General features: G+C 30.8%; 1 protein-coding gene across 2 annotated transcripts in view; it reads left to right on the top strand.

Moving 5' to 3' along the window:
• LOC118193867 (protein-L-histidine N-pros-methyltransferase CARNMT1) overlaps nt 1-17941 on the top strand; it is a 30336-nt gene extending 12395 nt beyond the window's left edge. For both annotated transcript variants that reach the window (XM_035365028.2, XM_035365029.2), the window contains 4 exons: nt 4807-4947; nt 9893-10071; nt 14234-14451; nt 17782-17941. In XM_035365028.2, coding sequence (XP_035220919.1) covers nt 4807-4947; nt 9893-10071; nt 14234-14451; nt 17782-17937 — 694 coding nt within the window. In that variant the 3' untranslated portion in view covers nt 17938-17941. The remainder of the gene's footprint in view (nt 1-4806; nt 4948-9892; nt 10072-14233; nt 14452-17781) is intronic.
• The last annotated feature ends 6561 nt before the right edge of the window (nt 17942-24502 follow it).

Raw genomic sequence — 24502 nt, 5'->3', positions numbered from 1 at the left:
AAATGTGCAGTGATAATGAATACAGTACAAAGTCCGAAATACGAACTCGTCGAGACTTTAGCGATTCTGGATTTGGGATTTTTCCGGATAATAGATCATCAATTTAAATCTGGTAAGATGGCATGCAGAAATTATACAATTTAAAAATATGAAATCATAATTTATGAAATAAAGAACAATTATGTTCTAAAGGGTATCAAAATTAAAAAAAAAAAAAAAAAGCTTAATATTTATTTGTTTGCTTTATTAAACATTTCTTTCAATGTAAGTTGTTTAAGATGCTTTCATAAAAAATTTAAAAAGTTCCTTTTTCTTATGCCATATACAGTTGACTTTCCAATGCTGTACTTCTCGCATAATTTTGAGACAGATATGCCTTTATTTATTTTTTGTAGCAATTCCACTTTTTGTTTAATGGACATTGAAACATAGTTTCGCTTTGTAGATCCTTTGGCAGCTTAAGAACTGGAAACTCTTTTTGATATAATCGAAAGTTCAAGCTTAATTTTTATAAAATTGGCGTAATAATAACAGTTGTCAAAAAATAATAAGCTGGATCAAATTAGAAGATTAAGGAGCAGCACAGTTTGCTACTTTAACTGAATCAGTGAAGATCTTAGAATCAGTAAAGATAATTTTAGCCTAGCTCAATAGCATCCGTTATACATTATTGGCTACATATCACAAGATTGGCAATGAAAACCAAATTGTTCCGCTATATTTTGTCTTGCTCTTATTGCATACTGAATTAAGCCTGAAGTGTATTAGTTATTTACTAACCTAGATTTATTTCTTGCTTATGCTTAAGACTAATCTGAGTCCTGAATAAATAAACTCCCACATATACTTAACCTTCCAGCACATGTGTATGCGCAAAATTTATGACAAATTCCGTTTTAAATGCATATTTTTCGCATATCGAAGCTGAGACGTCTGAAGGTCATTTCTATTCCTTCTTTCTACCCTTCCCCACATCATGGAATGTGTCAACAGGAAGTCCTTTGACTTTTTTTTTAACTGGGCTTTTGCGCTACATGGCGGCTTTTTCATCAAAATTACGACATGCTCATGGTTGTGTTTTAAAATTTGGAAAATATTTTTTTCGCAAATATTTTGTAATTTTGTGTTATTAATTGCCATGTATTATTTTATTTTGAATACATTTGGCTCTGTAAATTTTATATCGGTTTTCATGGAAAAAAAAAAAAAAAAGTGCAACCAGTCGATTTTGCTTGGATTCAAGAATTATCTGACGAAGAAAAGGAAGACAAGGAAACCTTTGGATGGGAGAACAATAGCGATTTCCATTCCTTATTTTCTTTTATTTCTATTTTTTAGAAATAAATAAAAACATTAAAGTAGTTTAAAGTGTGTTTTTGTAACCAGTAAGAAGTAAATTTCCTTGCAGATGTAAGTAATGCTAAACTTACTTTTTTCCCTACCAAGGTGTTTTCCATTTTTATTGTCTGTACTTGTCTTTGATGAATATTAACTAGCTTTGATTTTAAAATTTAATTATTTAATAATAAATTAAAAATTTTCTATAATGAAATATATTATTGCATTTCCATCTCACTAACATAAGAACTTAAAAATAATTTACTTATATTTGAATGTGATATCATTTGTATTATGCAATAATAAGAACTTAAAAATTTTACTTATATTTGAATGTGATATCTTTTGTATTATGCAATAATAAGATTAATATTTTATTTCTTAACAAATTTATCATCAATATTCACTCATTTCTGTCGTTTTTCGTGCCCAAAACGGTTAAATAATGGATGTTGTAACAACTACGACGCGCGTGTGCTTATGTAAAATTGCCAAGCGCGTGTGCTAGAAGGTTAAGGCTTTATCTAGAGCTGCTGCTAGATACCACCTGGTGCAGTCTCTAAATTCTGCTACAAAGCGCCTAAGTTTTAAATTTACGTCGCACCCAAACTTTGGATTTGAGTGTTCCCCCCCCCAAAAAAAATTATAAAAAACTCTTCCCTTAATTTTGCCCAAATTCCAAAAATTGTGTCTTTCCTAAATTCTGCCGCCTCTTCTGGGTTTATGGTGAATAACATATCAGTTATTCTTAATTAAAATAGCACTAAATGTAATCTTTTGGCCTATGAGTTTCATTAACAAAATCTATTTGTAGCATATGAAAAGAAATTTTTGTTGAATTTTTCCTCGTCAACATTTCTTAGAGCATTTAAAAAATCTATAATCATCGCCAAGTGTAATGTTAGCATGAAAGGTTGCCTTACTCTTGTTATTCAATTACTAATATATAAAAAAAAGTTTAGACATCACTGTATGAGTTATTACTGAAGCTGTCATGTATTGATAAACATGCAGTGTTGTTAGCAAAATATAATAAATAATGACTCGCCAGGTCAGTGTCAGGGATATAAAATAGTTGAATGTTTCAGTTTGAGATGTAATATAAGCAGACACTCAGCTGCGGAGCCAAATTATTAATCTCACAAATTTATGCTTACATGATTGTTTTTCATAACAATGTATTTTATTAGCCAAATTATTAATCTCACAAATTTATGCTTACATGATTGTTTTTTCATAACGATGTATTTTATATAGTGCCTAAGTGAAATTAAGAATCTGAATTTTTAAATGAAAATTTAAACATGTTCTATTATGGAAGGAAAAATCAAATGTGCCTGCGTGAAGCATGCAGGTCCAGATTTTAGATCATTCTGGATAATGGACATTCGGATTTCGCACTTTGTACTGTATCAGTACAGTGTCAGTCAATATATTATCACTGGCCACTGTGTGATTCACTAAACATCATATGTTTGAAAATAACGTACAATTTTCATACAGTTGTCTCAAATGGGAGCAAAATCACTTTTACAACACGCCATCTTTTTCTCAAGTATTATATTTTGCAGTCCTAGATGCTTTTTTTTGGGGGGGGGGCAAAGAACATTAGTGAAAAAAAAAAATCTGAAAGGTTTTAGATTTTAAATTGTGTTTAAAGGGGCATTTTCTAACATTTTGTGTGTTACCTGTATTTATTAAATATCATATTCTTCTCACTTAAACCATAAAATGAAATTGATTATAAAACAAATTTCAAATTAAAATTAGTTCTCTTTCAAATGCCCATATTCTATGGAAGATTATGTTTTTCAAATTTTGATGACTGTAGGTCCCGTTGTTTTATTATAATGCAAGAAACATGCGTACATTCATGCAGATTCTTCATAATTTAATTTCTTTAAATATAATACAGGGCAATAATATTTGGTGGCAACAATTTGAAAAGTGAAACAGCGCACATCGTGAATTGATACAAAATGCCAAAATGAAATTAATAGTCCTGCTGGGCAAATTGCCCCTTTGGACTTTGGAGGTCTGGATTTTGAACTTTGCATCACATTTTATTTTAAATCAAATTGAAAATGACAGTACGTTTAGAAAATAAAAAATACACTTGTTATTTGTTTTGAATTAATTTCAGATATTTTATTTTTATTATACACTAGTAAGCAATCTGAGGAGTTATAATGTGACCACTTACTTATCTTGATTTTTACTTGTTCTGTATTGTGCTACTGTATTTAAGGCACTGTGCTAAAATGTATCTTTATTATCTGTTGGCCATAGCTGGTATTGGCAGGGGGAGGATTATCCATCCATTTTATTATCCATTTTGATGGCAGTCCATAGGGCGGCAGATAATTGAGGTTTTTCTTTATTTTTAACTTAACATTTTCTTTATTTTAACTGAAAAGTATAGCAGATATTCTGTTGTATTCATATCTGGAAAAAAAAAATTCTTTAACATATTTATTTAGTCGTGTGGAAATAATTTAGCTTGGTATGCCTGATTAAAAAAAGAAAAATAATGCCTTAATTTTTTTAACAAATAATTACTATCAGCTATTATATTTTGAATATAATTAGGTAAGAATATAAATAGTTATAGATGTCGTGTCTTGCCCATTTCCCAACAGATGAGACTGTCATGCTTTTGTCATATTTAATATATTAAATAATAGGCGAGACATCAATTTATATGCCTGAAAATGTGTGAGAAAATTATATTTTTTAACAGAGTGTAACCCTCAAACTTATATAAGTATGTGTATATATAATATTATATTTATTTTGCTTAATAGAAACTTAAAAAAGTAGTGTAATTTTATTTTGTATGCTTTTGGAAACACAAATCACATTAATTAAGGAAGCAAGTGTATAGATTATTTAAGCCAAATACATAAAAGTAATTATAGCATGAACTGTAGTTAATTTTTCTATAATAATATATTAATATTTTAATTAAAATATTGGATTCCTCTGCAATAAATTAAGAGACATTTGACTAACTAAAATTGTTGTATGGAAGGAGAGGACACCATTTTGAAATATAAATTTTGAAAAAATGGTGTATAGAATAATTTTATGCATTTCAAAAGATACATTATTTGTCTCACTTAAAATGCAAAAAATCTTTCATATATACCTCTCTCAAAATGCACAGTTTTTATATATATAAAATGCCAATTGAAGTTTAAATTTTGATTGAACTAATGTTGCTGTTAGATAATAAAAGCAGTTTTGTGATTTTAGAATTTTATGAACACTTTGCAAACCTTGTTCTGAAAATTTTAGCTATACTGAATCATGTTATGTAAACCTTTCAAATGTTTTCTGTTTGCATGGACTTCTGTGTTTCCAGCCCTAAATATTTCTCTAGGAATTTTTATAACTTCATTCTGTAAAAATGTTTTGTGTTCATTAAAAAAAAAAAAAACTGATAATAGATTTGTTAATTTATTGTAGAGATTGTTCGAGTATCCGCATTTTAGTTCCTGGTGCTGGACTTGGAAGGCTGTCATATGAAATAGCTCGAAAAGGTTATACTTGTCAAGGCAATGAGTTCAGCCTCTTTATGCTTTTTACCTCCAATTTTGTTTTGAATAAGTAAGTTTAAATAATAGAATAATAATAATTTTTTTTTTTTGCTATCACATAGGCCTTTGTACTTTTTTGTGAAATTATTTTTCATATGGCATGGGAAATAGTTTCACATGAAAAACAATTTCTTTCTTTTTTATCTATTAACCTAAGGGTAGACAACAACATATTTACAAACAAAACAACATCAAATAAAATAATAAAAAAAAATCTGAAAGGCTTCAGATTTTAAATTACGTCCAAAGGAGTGTTTTTTTAACATTTTGTGTGTTACCTTTATTTATTAAATATCATGTTCTTCGCACTTAAACCATAAAATTCGGTTCGATACCAATATCGCAAACTCTATCCATTTATTATCAAAGAGAAAATATATGTACAAACCTGTTTCCATCGATACAAAAAAAATTTCTGTAAGGCACCTATCGCAAGATTCTCTTGTTATAGGGAAAACAAAAAAATCTGAAAGGTTTACGTCGAAATGGGTGTTTTTTAACGTTTTTAACGTAACCTTTTTTTTATTAAATATCATGTTCTTTTTTATGGTTTAAGTGCAAACTTAAACCATAAAATTCAGTTTAACCGCAATGTTGCAAAATAATTTTAGAATGAGCATATCTTTAGAATTCTCGATACACAGTTCCGCGCGCTGGAGATAAAAATGTTCCCCCTCCCCCGTAGAGTGTTGCCATTGCTCGCTTTTAAATCGCAGAGTTTGTCAATCAAAAATGCGTTACAAAAGTTTTACAAAATATGAAATCGATAATAAAACGAATTCCAAATTTTAAATTTGAACTTTCAGATGCCCATATTTGCAGTAGGATTATGTCATTCAAAATTGGATGGCTCTAGGTACCGTTGTTTTATCACAGTGCGAGAAACATACATACATTTATGCAGATTCTTCATTATTTAATTTCTTCAAGTATAATACAGGGCGATCATATTTGGTGGCAACGATTTGAAAAGTGGTACAGCCTTTTAAAGTTTTCAACGCAAAATTGCAAAACGAAAACGATAGTCCTTCAGGGAAAAAGCCCCTTTGGACTAAAAAAAAAATGTCAAAGCTTAGGAGAGTGTTCTGCTATTGAATAGTTCTTTCCTATTCAATACCACATCGTAAACTAAATGGGATTTTCAGCAAACAGAAGGGAAGCGCTGTCTAATGACATTACTAATTAATCTTTTGTGGATTTTCTCAACAATCTTCACCTTTTTGCAAAAATTATCACTATCTTAGCATAGAAAAATAATTCAAATGTAAGCAAGCAATTTAGATATCAAGTACAATTACCTGATGTAAACATAAACAGCAAAATGGAAACTGTAAAAATACAAGCATACTAAAGTAAAAATTAAAAAGCTACTCAGTAAGTAAATGTAAAATTGAATAATAAATAGCAATATATAAGCAATAACTCAGTTAACTAGAAATTACATAAGCATATGCACAATATGAGACCAAGTCTTCACCAAGTTTCATACTAGACAACTTTCTTTAACAACCCAAAACTTCTGTCTCTAAAGTTGCAGCATCTCCTGTATGTAGCACCTTGTTGTTTTCTCTCCACAATTAATCCAGTAAGTCTGTAGACTTAGGAAGGGGAACTGGATATTTTTCATTGCTCTAATTTCAGGTGTGAAGAAATTCATCTGAGCTTTGCTATTTATTTGAGCATTAAGTTTCTGAAATTCATCTCACCATAAAATATATCAGTATCTTGAATTTCAGAAGCACTTAATGGGACTGTATGTAGCAGTTTTTTTCTTGCTGTTACAATGAAGCGATTGACTCATGCTAAAATTTTGAGAAATTTCCCCACATAACTTCTTTATGTTTAATAGTTGTTTATTTCTTTTCACAATAAAGTCTTAAACAGATATCTTACCATAGTATTTCTAGTTGTCAATGATTTACTGGGTCAAATTTCTGTTGGAATTGGCCGTATGCAGTGATTTTATAACGATTCTGGTCTAAAACCACCAAAGTGAGCTATTCTTCAGAGAGTTTATACTTATACCACTAGTTAATAAGCTTGCAAGACTTTTCTTACCACCACAATGCTTTCAAACACTGAGATTCATCAAGATTCATTCACTAGAATTTCTGCAACCTTATTAAAGACAAACAGTTTCTAGTTCGTGGAAGATTCTTTGGATCCAGTATAATATGATTCGAGAATCTGTCTAGAAGTATATCTGTTTACAAATTTGATTAAATACATTTCAATTCTATATGTTAGGATGAATGGACTTGAAATGATCCCAAACAGTAAACATGTCATATTCGGAATTATGAATAATTCAGAATTGTAATTTTGAAACCAAATGAATTTTAAATATTTTTTTCGTTTTTTTGGCAATGCTGTTTTCTGTATCAGTGGTAAAAAGAAAATTGTGTTCTTTCTTTGTTGCTTATTCCATTCCAAAAGAGTAAGCAAAAAGTATTTCACAAAGATTGTTTTAATATAATAGTATTAGCTACATGCTCTTACCCCATTCACCTGAGGAGAAAAAAAAAAAGAAAAAGAAAAAGGTGTTAACAACTGTTGGCCTAATAAAGCCTTGTTACTTTTGAATTAAACTTTAAATTTGCAACAACTGTGCACTTTTGTAAATAAACATTTTTTAACAACTGCTACCTGCATTACGCTTCGAAACTGAACTTTCAGAACAGTTTCAGAATTTGAATTATTTGACACTTGAATATCCTCAGTATTACAATTAGTGATTTCTTACATTTATCCTCAGTATTTATTACTCATTTGATTAATTCTTGCAGAATTATTATTTCAGTTATTACTTGGAACAAAAAGAACATGCTGACTTTCACTTTTGCATTTAAAACAAGAAAGTTTGTTTGAACAACAATTTTTACTAATGTGATATATTTTAAAATGTTTAAAATAGTGTTTAGAATTCTTTAAAGTTTTTAATTTATTCTGAGGTGCCATTTTACATTTAAACAAATCATGTGGTGCTGAACAACAGAAAATACATGTAGACTGTATCATATTAAATTCCACCGCGAATGGTGTACCTTTATACATCTTCTTCACAAAAGTGTTTCAGTTTTAAAGCTTTGCTCTCAAATCATTTTTTTTTTTCCTTGCTGGGGTTTGAAATTTCATTTCATGTATCGTATTTGAAAATAATTCCTGTTTGATAATTAATTAATCAATTTTAATGTAGGTTATCATGCAGTTACTGATCTTTCCTTTTTAAAAATTTTTGTAGACAATATTTTTTGTGAAAAACTGCCAGTAAATCTTCATAAGAGAATAATTAAAAAAGGATTTTTAATAATTAAGTAACTTTAATTTAAATTTAATTTAAAAATTCTTAATTTTAAAATTCTATTAACTTTGTGTAGGATTATTTTTCTACATATTTTCAGTTTTTTAATGCTTAAATCTCTAATAAGGGGGCACTCAAAGTACACAGCAAACTGAAATCTATTCTAGAGGCTGGAAGTAGGAAAAGAGAGGCAGGAGACTCTTGGAACCCCCTTCCGGAATATTCGCCTTCGGAATTCCGTTTGGGGCAGAAGCTTAGCAGTTAGTAAGGCCTGGCAATGCCTACTATGCATAGATGGATATGCAGGCGCTGGCCCTGCTTCAGCCTGTACTTGTCTGCATTCTATCTTACTAGGTTTAAAACTGATAATCTCAAATCTGGTATTTCCAACAATTCGAGATTTTCAACTTTGGGCTATATTATTAAAACGATCAACACAAGGTTTCCCGTAGAGAATGAAAACTCTTGGGAATAGGTTTATTGTTAATTTTTTTCATAAATACTTGATAAAAACATAAAATATATATAATAATGTGGTATGAATTTTTTTTTTTTTTTTTTTTTTTTTTTTTACAATTTTAAGTCATTATTCTTTTTCTTCATTAAAAAATCATCAGACCGCCTGAGGTGGTTGCCAGATATGTAAGGGTGAAACTTTTATTAAGTAAATTTTTGACTTTCTGTAATCTAATGGAGTTAAAAAAGAAAGAAAATTCTTATTATATTGCTTTTGGATTTCGAATTCAAAATATAGAGTAATGCTAATTTATCATAAAACAACATTATTATTAACCCAAGAGAAAGGCAAGCATTGGATTTTATAACATTAATAATGCAAGATTGAGCATTATTCTACATTAGTGGCACCTAACAAAAATGTTATTCTAATTAAAAGGAAAAATTAAATACTAATTGAAAGGATTTTTTACTGCTTAATAAAGTATGCCATATTAATTATTTTTTTTTAAAGTTGATTTTTGCTTCGAATAATGACTGACACAACTCCTGTTCCTTGGAAGTTTCCTGGGAAAAAGCACAGTTTTTTAGTCCCTCTCAAAGTGTCTTTTTTCTCCATTTGGGTCAATCACTATTGCAATCTTGTAAGTGAATGGTGCTTTATCTTCTTCACTATCGTAGCTTTCATTGTCTGCCGGTATAAGGAACAGGAGTTGTGTCAGTCTTTGACTGAGAGGATTTTACTTTCATATCCCCCACTAACTGCTTTTGTAATTTGTGTGATTGTAATTTCTTTGGCTTCTTTTTTAATTAATGGAAACCCTTTAAAATTGTTGGTCACTTTCTGGCCTGAGTTGATGGTAGCAAGCAGTCAGTGTTGATGAATGAACACTGAACTATATATGAATAAAATTAAACAGGACAAATTAAATGGAAGCAATTAAGATGACATGTACATGCAAAATCATGTTTCCCAAATCAACAATTGGCAAGGGTTTACTGTTATGAAATTCTTTAGAAGAAACTGCCAAATTTTATGTATTTCTACCTTGTATTAATATGCATTGAAAATTCACTGACTTATAATATGAAGTTTCTTATTATTCACTGACATATGTATTATCCTGCACTTCTCTGTGTGCAGAAATTTTTTAAATTTATTTCCATTGTTGGTAAAAAGATTTATTTTTAATTCCAGGTGTCAAGGGCTAGATTTATATCGTATTTATCCTTGGGTCCATCAGTATTACAATAATTTAAAGGCATATGATCAAATTCAAATGGTGCGATTTCCTGATGTGGATCCTTGCGATTTGCCATCTGGAATAGAATTTTCAATGGCTGCTGGAAGCTATATAGAAATTTATAAGGAGCCAGGTATTATTATATTTTTTTATATATGTATTAAAATTGGTGTTATGTTTTGAATTTTTTAAATTAAAAAATTTGGTTTCATAAAAAATATAATAATGGTTATTTTAAACTTAAAACATTTTTGAAAAATTTCAGAGAGAGAAAATGTTTTATTTATTTTAAGTTTTTTAAGTTTTTTAAAAAGATTTTGGAAAAGATATTAAATATGTGAAATTTGGATATTAGATAATGAAGCTTTTATTACAACATAGAGGCAGTTAAGCCTTAACTAATATTGTTGTAAATTATATTAAATCTCCAATTATTTAAATTTTTTCCTAAATTTTTGTTGCTGTAGCCTTTCAAATTAGTAGTAAAATCTTTACTTAGATAAATATAGATATGGTTAAACTTTATAAGAGTCAAATATTTTAAAGCTCTATTTGTGATATTTTGGCCAATTTCAGTACATAGTTGAGCAATATCAGCTTGTGAAAAAAGATTCTGAATGAATATGCTTGACAAATTGATGTGAGAACATTATTAGGCCTTCAACTTGAAGAAACAAGGGAAATCCTGTCCCTGCAATATTTCATCGACAGCATTCGAGATCTCGAAATACAGAAAGCTCTATGAATGGCTGATGTTAAAGATTTAAAAATCACTCTGTTGTACACCATGAAATTCAAAGGAGCTCACCAAGGAACTCGTAGAGATCGTTACCCAGTCAGAGCTGTAAGAGTCCACGAGCCAGTGGATCAATTGATGGCTCATTTAGAGGATTTATCCAGACAAGTCGACGCTTTGATATGGAACAGGAGTGAGAACAAAGTGGCTCTAAGGTGTTGGAGATGTGGTAGTGAAGGTCCCCTAAGACGGAATTGCAGAACAACCCAGCGTACAGAAAATAAAACAGATGATTTTACAAGACAAGATAGTGGCTTGAGACGGAACAGAAGTGAAAAGAAACCAATTCTAAAGTGCTGGAACTGCGGTGTTGAAGGCCACATATGAAGGAACTGCAGAACACTTCAGAGCACTAAAAATAAGACAGACAATTAAATGCCATTGGACAAAAAAGGAGTAACAAGAAACTCCAGGGTACAGAAAATAAGACCATTTCTCAGCAACGACGGAGGAAATGAATGACCATATCAAGGAACGGAAGTTGCCAGAGAATGAAAAACACCGCTTTAAAGCGCTCAAGATTTCTGCAGTGAGTGGCAGCAGTAATGGACTATCCATGAATGGGCATATCGAGGGGATTCCCTGCAATATGATCATTGACACAGGAGCTAATGTCACCATCATTTGGAAAGATTTAACTCAACAGTTTAAAGATAAACTCATTTGGACGCCATCCTGTGTTACCCTCCAGACAGTGTCTGGCGAAGAAATCTCCGTAGCTGGGAAGGTAAACGTGAACATCATGTTTGGAAGTGCTGCTTACCATCACATGGCATATGTAGCGGATATTTCACATCCATGCGTACTCGAACTGGACTTTTTAAGGAAATACAATTTTTCCTTGGACTTCAAAAACAACAAACTGCTTTCAGCATCCAAGGACATCACTATCCATCTTCAGAAGAAATCCTCACCTGGAAATGCCGAAGCCTTGTCTGAAAGACCCAGCTCAGAAAGCTGCCAAAATCGTTCTACGGTCGAAAAGAAACGCAAGACTACCAGCTATTCTCCATCTCAGATGCTCATTGGTCGTGACCCTCGTCTGCCTTGTGATGTCTTGTTTGGTCGCCCTCCCTATGCTCCTTCATCGCCTGAGGAATATATTCAAGATCTCCAGGCCCAGTTTGAAGTGATGCACAACTTTGCACGAGAGTGAGTCAACTTGGTGATGGAGAAAATGAAGACCAGATACAACACAAGAGCTACTGGACATCAATTTCACGAAGGAGACAAGGTGTGGTTGTGGAATCTGACTCGACGAAAAGGACTGTCCGAAATTACAGTCACCTTGGGATGATCCGTACACAGTCCTAAACCAGGCTGAGTGACGTCGTCGTTTGGATTCATCATCAAGTCATCAAACTCTAAACCTAAAGTCATTCATTACGACAGGTTATTTCACTATGGCCATAGTACAAAGTGTAAATAATTGTAAATAGTGTAAGATGATGGTCCTTTTTGTTTCTAAATGTGTATTTGATTTGACTTGTATTTAGTATTTGATAGCATTTGATTTTTTTTAGTTAGTTATTACATTTATTATTCATGTTTGTTATTGTAATGTAATGTTTATTATTGAATTTATGCCTTAGTTGTAAATTTAGCTTCCCATCTAAGGATTTTACTGCCTGGGACGTACAGTGCTTGGGATACAGATCCAGCAGTGTTACGGATTTGGTATTTAAATAGTTAATGTTAGTAGAATTATAAATAAATTGTTTTATTCCCCGTGCAGTGCTACAAGTGACGAATATTAAAAGAGAGCTAAGCGGGAAAATTAAAATTACAAGAGTACGTGCATTTAAAACATTTAATAAATAAATATCTCTTTTTAATTTTGAGAAATTGCTGGAATAATCTAGTGCGTGATTTAAAAAGCTTATAAAAAGGAGGAAAACCTCTCAATTTAGTTAGTTAGTTGTTGTTTTAAGAGTTTGTTTAGAAAACTACTCTTGTTGATTGTAGCGAATTCGTACGTTAGCTTTCTCTAGCTGTTTTGAATTAAGTTCGATTTAATGTTTAAGTAGTTAAAAGATAACTACTGTGAAATATTGCACTATCGTATGAATATCTGAGGAAATTTAAGCATTTTGTTCTATTTATTTGTGATAATAATAAATCTAATTCATTTTTCTTCGGACTTGTGCATTCAGTTTGTAATGAACCCGTATGTACGCAACAATATTTTTGCCATCTTTAAAAAATATATATATATTTATATTTTCTACACCTCAAGTAAGGTACTACAACTAAACTGTAGTTGTCATAAATTCATATGTTGCAGCAATAGTACCAGTCTTTTTGATGTACTGATTCAGTATTACATTATTCATAATGTACATCAGTTTATAAATTTTAAATTTAAGTAACATGTATACAGTACAAAGTTCGTAATCCGGACTCATCAGGACTTAGGCAATTCCGGATTAGGGGTTTTTCCGGATTATAGATCATCAATTTAAATCTGGTAAGATGGCATGTAGAAACTATACAATTAAAAATATGAAACCATAATTTATTAAATAAAGAGCAATTAAAATTTACAAAAAAAAGAGCTTAATATTTATTTGTGTACTTTATTAAATATTTCTTTCAATGTAAGTTGTTTAAGTTGCTTCGTTTTTTGGGCTAATACTTTCTCTTTAATTCTATAAACAGACATAATTTCTTGTTCAGTTACAAAGTTCCACTCTTCAAGGTCTTGTAATTGCTGTGTCGAGAATACCGACTAACTTGCCAACTGAAATTTTTTTTTTAAAAATTTCTCTGTCACTTTTTTCACTATCAGAAGCGCGCGTGGGTAAACGCTTTACACGCATGCGTAAGTTTGTGGCTTTGAGGTCCGGAATATAGATCCTTCTGGATAATGGACGTCTGGATTACGGACTTTGTACTGTGTATACAGTGTCTGTGTGTAATAATTTAAGCGTAGAGAAGACTCATATAATCTTGAATGAGCTTGTAGATGAGGATGGCATGTAGAATGCATAATTGCAAAGCTGCAATCAGATGCAGCCATCGGGACAATTTAACATCTTTTATTTCTGGACAAAACCACTCTTGAGATGTATATTCTGATTCATGCATTTCTTCATTGCATTTAGTAAGTTTCCTACATCTTTCTTAAAACAAATGTAATGGATGAGAGAGAGATAAATAACAACGTCCTAACAGGAAATAAGCAAAGCAAGAAAGTAACATATTCAGAAAGAAAACCTGGGAAAGAATCAAAAGGTTATGATTCCCAGTCTTGGTGTTGATTTCAAATCATCGTGATTGGCATTTATGCAAGTATCTATATTAGCTGCCTTATGCGAGATCATATGACATGGATTAATTTGAAAGTGATGCAGTTTAGAAATATATATATATGTAAGTATATAAAATCCAGATTTTTTCATATAGAAACATGCACAGTTAGAATGATATTGTTAATTTGAAATTTTAATGTAATATGTTTAATACAGATCATAATCATCTCTTATTATTTCATTTTCAGATTGTTGGGACTGCATAGCTACATGTTTCTTTTTAGACACAGCTAATAATGTGATTGATTACATAGAAACAACATGGAATATCCTAAAGCCTGGAGGATACTGGATTAATTTGGGACCTCTTTTATATCACCATGCTGATGTACCTAATGAAAACTCTATAGAACCTAGTTATGAAGAAATTAGAGAAATTATTGTGAAATTTGGCTTCACAATTCTTGTAAGGAATAATAATGCAAACAATTTATGTGTTTAAGTTATAAAATGCATATAAGCAAATTCAGGCTTGAATTTTGTTTTACTTTAATGTTTACATACTTCTATATATAGCATAAACATAGCTCTCCGTTTGTTCATTTTGTTCCTTGTTTAACCTCTTTGTCATCCGTAACGCATTTGGCGCGTTCAAGTGAAACTTCTGCAGGGCGGCTGTAACACGCTTCAAACATTCTTCTACATTTTAAAACTTTTAAACGTTTAAAATGCTTTCTGAATGTTTACATGTTTGAGTTTTTATTTTTGTTTGTTCTAATACTTCCTAGAGGGCAGTACTAATCAGGCATTCTATTTCTAATTGAATTAAAATAATAAGGTAAAATTTACTTATTGGGTGCAAGTTTGAAATTTTCCTACTCTTCTTTTTAACCCTCTGACTATTAACCTCTTCATCGTCTGTAATGCGCTTCAAGCATTCTTGTACATTTTAAAACTTTTAAATGTTTAAAACACTTTTTAAATGTTTACTTGTTTGAGGTTTTATTTTTTATTTTTTTTTTTTTTTGTTTTAATACCTCCTAGAGGGCAGTACTAATCAGGCATTCTATTTCTGATTGAATTCCCCCCCCCTCCTCCGGGTTTTATGAATATTCGTGCCATTTTACATAAGATAGAAGACAGTGAGAGATCTTCAACTTCTATTCAGCAGAAAAAGAGAAAAAATGAGGTTGTGAATTGGAAAGACAAGAAGGATGTACGTTTGATGAGTACAGTCCATAATAACTCTATGATTGATGTTGAGACACGGAAAAGAACTGCAAAAAAACCAATAATTGTAAAGGTTTACAACAAAAAAATGGGAGCTAGTGGGAGCTGGATCAGATGTTATCAAATTAATTCTGCTGTTAGAAATAAGCAGAGATATTATTACTTTTCCATTATGCTTTATTTCCCTACAATTTTACATAATATTCATTTAAATTCATTCACTATGTCTCCCAGTTTTCTGTCACATCTCTTGATCTCCTGGTAGATATCCAAATCTACTGGGTTTAATTCTTTAACTTTTAATAGGGAAATTGTTTCTCAGCAATAAATGAAATTTTATCCTCCTGTCCCTGGCAATTTTCAGCGTGTTTTTTCTTATTAAATGTTGTTTGATCATTTACTGTAAAATCCAGTTGTCTTAGAATGGCAGAGAAACAAGCCAATGTGACAATTAAAATCACAATAACATCCTTGTATTTAACGTACATAAATTAAAACAGTCAATCGATTTCGAGGGCAGCTAAAGGTCCCTCCTCATCAGGAGAACGAAATTACAAGAAAAAAGAAAAAGAGTTTTTCTACTAATTTTGCTCTCCTGATGAGGAGGGACCTTTAGCTGCCCTCGAAATTGATTGAGTGTTTTCATTTATGTACACTAAATACAAGGCTTTTATTGCGATTTTAATTACCAGTTGTTTTAATCGATTCAACCAATTGTTTACTCAATTAATGTTTGGATTTAATTTTGTTGGGCATCTGTTTGTAGTACATATACAACTTATCCATATAATATGTACATTCATTATTAACTTTAGTTTTATCATATTTAAAAATACTTTGATAAATAAGGCTTTTAAGAAAATTACAAAATGAAATTAATCAAAGAACATAACCTCCAGAATATATGATGAAACTTGAATGCATTATAAAGTAAGTCAGTTTAGAACGGTTTTGAAATGGTGATGCCTTGCATCATGAAAACTTCACAGCAACTTCTGGTTTTGGTCTTGAGAATCTTTCTTGTTTTTTATATTTCAAGGTAGGTTGCTGTGTAAAATATGAACGTGTAAAAATATGTAAACAAATGTAATGCCTGTATATTTTCCTGTATAACTTAAAATCTTAAAAGTCATTTTCTGTTCATAAATTATCCATTGAATACTAAAACACATTTGTGTTATTTGACAGTCAGATTTAGTTATTTGGAGCAGTAATGGTTTGTAGCAAATCTTAAAGAATAAATCTCAACTGAAGGAATTAACATTTTTCTGTTATATAGAACAATATGCATATCCAATTTAATTAGAACCTGGGCCACAAAGAATGAAGAAAAGTACCTTATGCTGGAATTTAGTATCATCCTAATGTGCCTCAAAATTATAGAATTAAAATGAATATAATTTTAATTACATATTTGCATAGCTTGAAGTATATATTCAAGCTGTTGTTTTCAGAATCTTTTTATAAACTTATTCAATTTTTTAAACCAATTTTGGGACAAAAATTGAATTTTATTTTCAGAGTAAAGATTTCATGAAGATATATTTATTAATATTGAAATTATTATCTTGCCCCAGGCATATTACAGTTCTTAAGCCTCTGAACAACATGACCTCTGTTATCTGGTCATTAGATTGTTGTGACTTCATATATGTTACCTTGTAATTTAAAATATTTTGATTTTGTATTTTCTTTATCAATTGACATGATTCTAATGAGCGTAAGGCTATGGAAATATAAACTGTATAATTATGCAAATCTATTTAATAAATGTTGTTTAAATACACTTCTCATGATCAGATCTAAAAAGCTGTGCTACTGAGAAGGTTAATTAACTTTGAATGGTACTGCTTTTTGGATCTGTACATGAACAGTAGTAAAACATCATTGCTTATATTACTCTTCTTTCTTAACTTTCCTTTCATTAGAACGATAGTAGATCATTTAAGAAAATCAGAAAACAAATTATTATAAATAATAAGCTAATATATACTTAGTGAGAACAAGTCTTAGAATGATCAGAAAATGACAGTTATGCCTTTCAGAAGATTAATGCAGATCTTAGGTTTTTTTTTCCGGGGATAATTAATTTAATTGTGTTCTGGTGATAAAATTGATGAGTATTAAAAGGTATATAACCCTGATTAGTTTTAATTATTTAGTTTTGCATGAAAAAGTAAGATCTAGTATTTTTGGTTATTGTCCAACTTTAACTTCCTTGTGTTTTATTCATTTAAATAATAGTGATTTTTTCCCTGTCAGATAGATTAATTTTTATCAGTCTTAAAGCAAATTCGAAATTCAAATACATAATTAATATCGATGATAATGACAGAATCATGTAACACTATAGGAAAACATATATTTCTTCTTAGTTCATCATGGAATTGATTTAAAATGCTTATTTTACAAAATTCTTTGTTAGGCACGTCATAATATGAGGCATAAATGGTAGTGATAGATTAATATCGGTAATTTGCTTGTCATTAGTCTAAGCTATAATGGCTATGTATGTGTATCTGTTTAACTATTAATATGTCACATTTATATCATTGTTTCTTTTTAGAAAGAAGAACTGAATGTTGTCACACCATACTCTCAAAATCCTCGTTCTATGATGTGCTATGAATATAAAAGTGTTTTCTTTGTCTGCCGAAAACCAGAAGAAGTTGGAGATCTAAACCATTATTGTTCAAGAAGTGTAGCAATAAAAAATGAATAAGTTTCTAAGTTGTAATGTTATAATTATAAACAAATTTCAGCATAGACTAGAAGAGAAACACGCTAATGTGACAATGAAAATCGTAAAAACAACCTTGTATTTAGCATAAGTATATTGAAACAATCAATTTTGAGGGCAGCTAAAAGTCCCTCCTCATCAGGAGAAAGAAATATCTAGAAAGAAGAAAAATAAAGGGGAAGGAGTCTCAGAAACATGTGGTCCTTATCAGCACTGCACAAAGTTATAACCGGATGTTTTTAATCAGAGTTACACTGGCTGCCTACTTTTACTGAGCCAGGCTATCTGATCAAACATGTAACACAAAGGACAAGAAAATTAGCGAAGTTAAAAATAGGGAGCGAGGGGCAACTGCACCTTCACGCTCAAAATCTGAACTTGTTTTCCTTTTCTGAAAATCTGAACTTAATTGAAGTAATTTTCTTGTCCTTTGTGTTACATGTTTGATCAGATAGCCTGGCTCAGTAAAAGTAGGCAGCCAGTGTAACTCTGATTAAAAACATCCGGTTATAACCACGTGCAGTGCTGATAAGGACCACGTGTTTCTGAGATTCCTTCCCCTTTATTTTTCTTCTTTCTAGATATTTCTTTCTCTTGATGTGGAGGGACCTTTAGCTGCCCTCGAAATCGATTGAGTGTTTCAATATACTTACGCTAAATACAAGGTTGTTTTTACGATTTTGAAATTTCAGCATATTACATGAGTCCTATCCATAGTCATCAGTAGATAATCTTTTAGAATTTTTATAAAAGGAATTTATAACATTAAGAAAAATATTTCGTTTCCCTTCCTTGTGAATGGATGAATAATGTTCTAATTAAAGCAGTTATATAAAATTAAGGTAACTAGCGAAAAATGTGGAATGAACATTCTTAATATTTAAGACATATTTTATAATTTTATAAATGTTAAATAAATGAGTAGATATATCAGCAAGCATGTTGAAACTGCTTGTGACTAAGCATTACTATGCAGTTTTCTTTTCACTGAAATGTTCTTTGAAATGGAATAGAAAGAAACCCATTTCAAAGTTACAGTATTGATATTTGCCACAACACTTCCTTTTAGTATGAATGACAGGCTACACGTGCTATGTGATCAATTTCATCTGATACTGGAAAATTTTTGGAATAATTGAATGTTTCTGAATTTGCTAGAATAGACTCTGGCTTATATATTGATTCTGGATTTATGGGTCTGATGTTTCACTGAAAGCATTCCACAGATATTCACTGAAATTTAAATCTGAATCATGGACTGTGTGGAACTTGATTGTTTCATGAGTAATGCCTGAATGGCAGTGGTGTATTGTCTGTCTAAAATGAAACACCTATCTTGGAGCTGCATGAAGTTCATGAGAAGCTGTAAAGGTCAACCATCCAAAATCATTTTAGAAACTTTCCATAATCTCTGAGTTGTTCCTTAAGTCTGAATATGATGTACCAGTTTTAAGAATGAAGATTGAAATATAATGAGAACTGAAAATGAGATATGATTAAATCAGTTGGTAATTGGTAATATTAAAAGTGTACGAAGAGATAGAAATAAGAAAAATATTTTACAAGTACCGAATTTAAGCGAAAATTTACTATCAATACCAAAAAAAAAAATAGATTTATATTTAGTAATTTTTACTAAATAAGAAACTTAAATGATCAATAAACATGAAAACATTCTATATACAGCTATGAGAAATGGAAATAAATTTGAAGGAAATATAATAGAAAAAGCTAAAATTAGTTATGCTAATGATATACTATGACATCAGAGATTTGTGACCTAAATTATTAAATATTGGTAGAAATGAAGAAACACTCATCAGTCATTGGATTAGAAAATGTAAAAATTTCCAGAAACAATTCTGAAGCTTACAAATTAGGAAAAATTAAATGAACTTCTTATAAAAGTGTCAAATGCAAGCAATCTGAAGATATTTTGAAGGAAATATAATAGAAAAAGCTAAAATTAGTTATGCTAATGATATACTATGACATCAGAGATTTGTGACCTAAATTATTAAATATTGATAGAAATGAAGAAACACTCATCAGTCATTGGATTAGAAAATGTAAAAATTTCCAGAAACAATTCTGAAGCTTACAAATTAGGAAAAATTAAATGAACTTCTTATAAAAGTGTCAAATGCAAGCAATCTGAAGATATTTTACAATTATGGCATACAGATTTAGTTGGACTAATCAAGAAGTCAATAGATGGAAGTTATTTTTTAACACTGGTAGGTGATTGAAGAAACTTCCTGTTTATGATTAGAATTGAAAAATAGAGTGAAACTGCAGAATCTTTAATAAAGATTATCATTCAAAAAGAAAGGTAGATAGGAAAAAGTTAAAAAGAATTCGTTGTAATTCACAGTCAATTTTTAGCTAAAAGTATAAAGGAATTTTTAGAGAACATGGAAATTAAACATGAATTTACAACACCTTACACTCCGGAAAGCAATGATAAAGCTGAACATTTCAATGGTACTGTAATAGAAACTGTTAGAAAATTTTGATTTTTCAAAATTACCAATAAAATTTTAGAATGAAAGTGTAGCTGTCCATGTGAATAACAGGAGTCACTTAAAGGACACAAAACTGACAACTTGTGAGCTTTACACAAGACGCAAGCTTAATATTACTAACCTCAAAAGATTTAGTTGTGATGCGTATATTCATATAAAACGAGAAAAACATGGAAAAATGAATTTAAAAGCTCGGAAGTATTATGGCAGGCTACAGCATGAAGAGAAAGCCATATAAAATTTAAATTTCTGAACTAAATAAAATTCAAGAAGTGAGAGATTAAATTTAATGATCAGCAAATCAGATTAGCCTTGCTGAACAGACATGATTTAAAGTTACATAAAAATCAAATATTAGATGAATTTATTATTTTTGACAAGAAACAAATTAATGACAATGAAAATATTTCAGAAATAATCAACAAAGATCAGAGAAAAATGATTGCAACTCTTTGAAATATAATGATACAGCATATCAAGAATCTGAAGAAATTTTACCATCAAACCCAGGTGATGAACATAAAGAAAACAACTAGCTGAAAATGCTATTATCAGAGTCTTTCAAGTAACACCAGAGCAATTAAAAGGTTATCTAATGTACAATACAAGTGAAGAATTTCTTAATACATATGATGAAGCTGTGGAGGCTAATGAAGCTCAGGAATTAGTTGAAAGATCTGTGGATAAAATATGTTATTAAAAACCATTGGATAGTCACTAAAAAAAGAGGAAAAGGGTAATTTAAAAATTTTTTTCAAGTTTCCAACAATTTTATAATTTACAATTACAATTTAGAAGTTTCCAACCAAGTCTGATTTGATGCTATATAAAGTCTGGTATTCTTAGGAAGCATGCGCTATCGATTTGAGGAAAAAGTGCTATAGAAGAATTATCTTAAAATCTTATGATTACAAAAACAAAAGTCAGAAGAAGGGTGTGTAATACCCATTTATTTGAGCACAAAGGATGACCAAACTTGGGTTTACACAAGCCAACACTTCTGGCTTAACTTAAATACGTAATGTAGTAATATTAGCGTAACGGCTCACAGGATAAAATAATGCTCAGAAAGGCTCTGGTTTGCAGAAAAACCGGCTAGACAAGCCCAATGGCTAGAAGCACGCAACGCCACATAATCAGAACGCTCTGTCAGGACAATCTGATAAATCGTCTAAATAAAACTCTCCAGTATCATTTTTTTCGCTCATCGTGAACGGTAATTTTTTTTAAAAAAACGGTGTGAAAATGTGGGAGTTTACGAAGCAATGTACCTCAATACTAATAATAAAATGCAGATGATATAGCAAATGGCAATTGTTTATCGCCATGGCTACCGATTGATAGGCTATTTTTGGGTAGTCCCGAGAAAAAAGCGAATAGGCTATCGGTCGATAGGCGTTGGCAAAAAAAAGCCGATTAATAGGTGATCGGTCGGTAGACGTTGGTGATGAAAAGCCGATTAATAGGCTATCAGTCGGTAGGCGTTGGCGATAAAAAGCCGATTAATAGGCTACCGGTCGGTAATGTGTTAGTCACGATAACAACTTGACCTCAAGTACGCAGAACATGCCGTTGGCGATAAAAAGCCGATTAATAGGCTACCGGTCGGTAATGTGTTGGTTACAGCCGAAAACGTCGCGGAGAAAACAACGCAAGGCGAAAATGTCGTGCTACAAAACATCGCAAAGAGAAAACATCGTCGTCGAAAATAAAGCGGTTCAAAAACTTCGCAGTTTAAAAACATCGCCGTCGAAAATATCGTGATAAAAAATAAAGTATCTACAAATCATCGCATGACGATAACATCGCAGACATGCTTTTTTCAGGCTTTAATAAATGTAAATGGATATTCCCATAATGATTTGTGAGCGCAAGTGATGTAAGGAAGGATAATTTTTACTTTCACATTTTTTTATTAACTAATAAAGCTTTGCTGAAAAAATAAGAAGGAAACTCAAGCATAGAAAATTAAATGCAACTTAATAATTATACTTTTTATGAAAAATTACCTGTAAAATCTTTATAAAAAATTGTTTATTAATGGTCTTTGTTAGTTAACTATATCGATTTAAAATTCTATTAAGTGCTATAAGTTGCATTAATTTTCTATGCTTAAGTTTTCTTCTTATTCTCTCAGCAAAAATTTAATATTTAATAAAAAATATGAAAGTAAAAATTATCCTTCTTTACATCTTGCGCTCACAAATCATTATGGGAATATCCATTTACAGTTATTAAAGCCTGAAAAAAGCATGTCTGCGATGTTATCGTCATGCGATGATTTGTAGATACTTTATTTTTTACCACGATATTTTCGACGACGATGTTTTTAAACTGCGAAGTTTTTGAACCGCTTTATTTTCGACGACGATGTTTTATACCACGATGTTTTAGAACTGCGATGTTTTTTCTTTGCGATGTGTTCTCCCACGATGTTTTGTAGCACGACGTTTTCGCCTTGCGTTGTTTTCTCCGCGACGTTTTCGTCCGCGATGTTATCGGCGGACACCAATGTGTTAGTCACGATAACAACGTGACCTCAAGTACGCAGACATGCTCTAAATTCAACTTGCAAAACCTTCGCTTAAATAGCATTTCTTTCTCCTACAACCTGAATAAGGACTCCATCTACCCCAATCCTGAATCTCAATCTATCTCATTTACATTTCGGCATGAAAAATATGGGTGAAAAGAGAGTGATAGAAAAAGTACTTAAAATTAACTATTAGTTAAAAATAAATCGATAAATCCTCACAGCCGTAACTTTTAATAAGTGTTTAACCCCACCTGTGGGGTTTTCAAAATTTACATATGTTTTTGCTTTTGCATATGTTGGGTTGCTTGTATCTACAGGTTTTGTTTTTTGAACTAGATCTGCTCTGAACTTGAAATAATTTTAAGCTTCTTTTAAAATTTGCTTATGTTTTGGATGCTATAATTTTGCAATTGTATTCACTGCTTGCTTCCACCTGTAGGGACTGCAATGATAAAGTAACAGATTACTTTGATTATATTATTTTATTTTAAGTTTTGGACTTTAATTTGTATCCTTTTTGGTTCCAGAAAGGTGATTTATTTACTTCTTTTGGTGCACCAACTTCCTGATGACGACACAGCGAAAGATGTAAATTTCTTCTTTCATTTTTGGTTTTGCCATATTTTGCCCCTTTTTTCTTGCAGCTTGCCACTATGTTTCTGGTATTTGGTTTTTGCATATGTTTATTCCGATATAAATCTGCGTTGAATTTTAAACGCATTACTTTTTTATTTGTTTTGTGAACAAAAGTGTATATTGATTACAACAATCAGGAAGATGCTGGTATGAGGATGTAAGTCCTTAAGAAAAAGACTTTATCAGGATTAAAATCAGATCCATACATTTATATTTATAAAACAAGCTCAACTATCTTATCGTAGTAGTATTAATTTAACAATTTCCAAAAACTCGATTTATTGGAAACTCAAGTTCTGAAATAGACGACTTCATCTCTCAACTTTCTAAATTATACTTCACTTTCTCGACCGTTTTTGGAGTTTCAACTGATAGCTCGTCAAAGTCATAGGTTTATTTTGGTATCTAGCATGGGCCACATATGCAACTTCATAATCTGTATCCATATACGTAGAATCAAAATATAAAAATCCACCTACCGGATAAAAATCAGGACTTTTCAAAGTAATAATAATAATAAAAAAAAAGTCCAAGTTTTAGATTTTAAATTTAAAGTTTCAGATTTTAAATTACGTCCAAAGGGGCGTTTTTTTAACGTCTTGTGTTTTACCTTTATTTATTAAATATGTTCTTCGCACTTAAACCATAAAATTCAGTTTAACAGCAATATCGCAAAGTAATTTTAAAATGAGCGTGTTTTTAGAATTTCGGATACTCAGACAGATAAAATTTTTTTTTTTTTTTTTCTGTACAATGTTGCCCTTGCTCGCTTTGAAATCCTTGAATTTTTTAATCAAAATTCGTTAAAGTTTTACAAAATATAAAATCGGTAATAAAACAAATTCCAAAT

The sequence above is a fragment of the Stegodyphus dumicola genome, chromosome 8 (genome assembly GCF_044657685.1).
Source record: "Stegodyphus dumicola isolate Sdum_Otavi_A_Nest chromosome 8, ASM4465768v1".
Taxonomy (NCBI): Eukaryota; Metazoa; Arthropoda; class Arachnida; order Araneae; family Eresidae; genus Stegodyphus; species Stegodyphus dumicola.
This window is presented reverse-complemented; position numbering and strand designations above follow the sequence as displayed.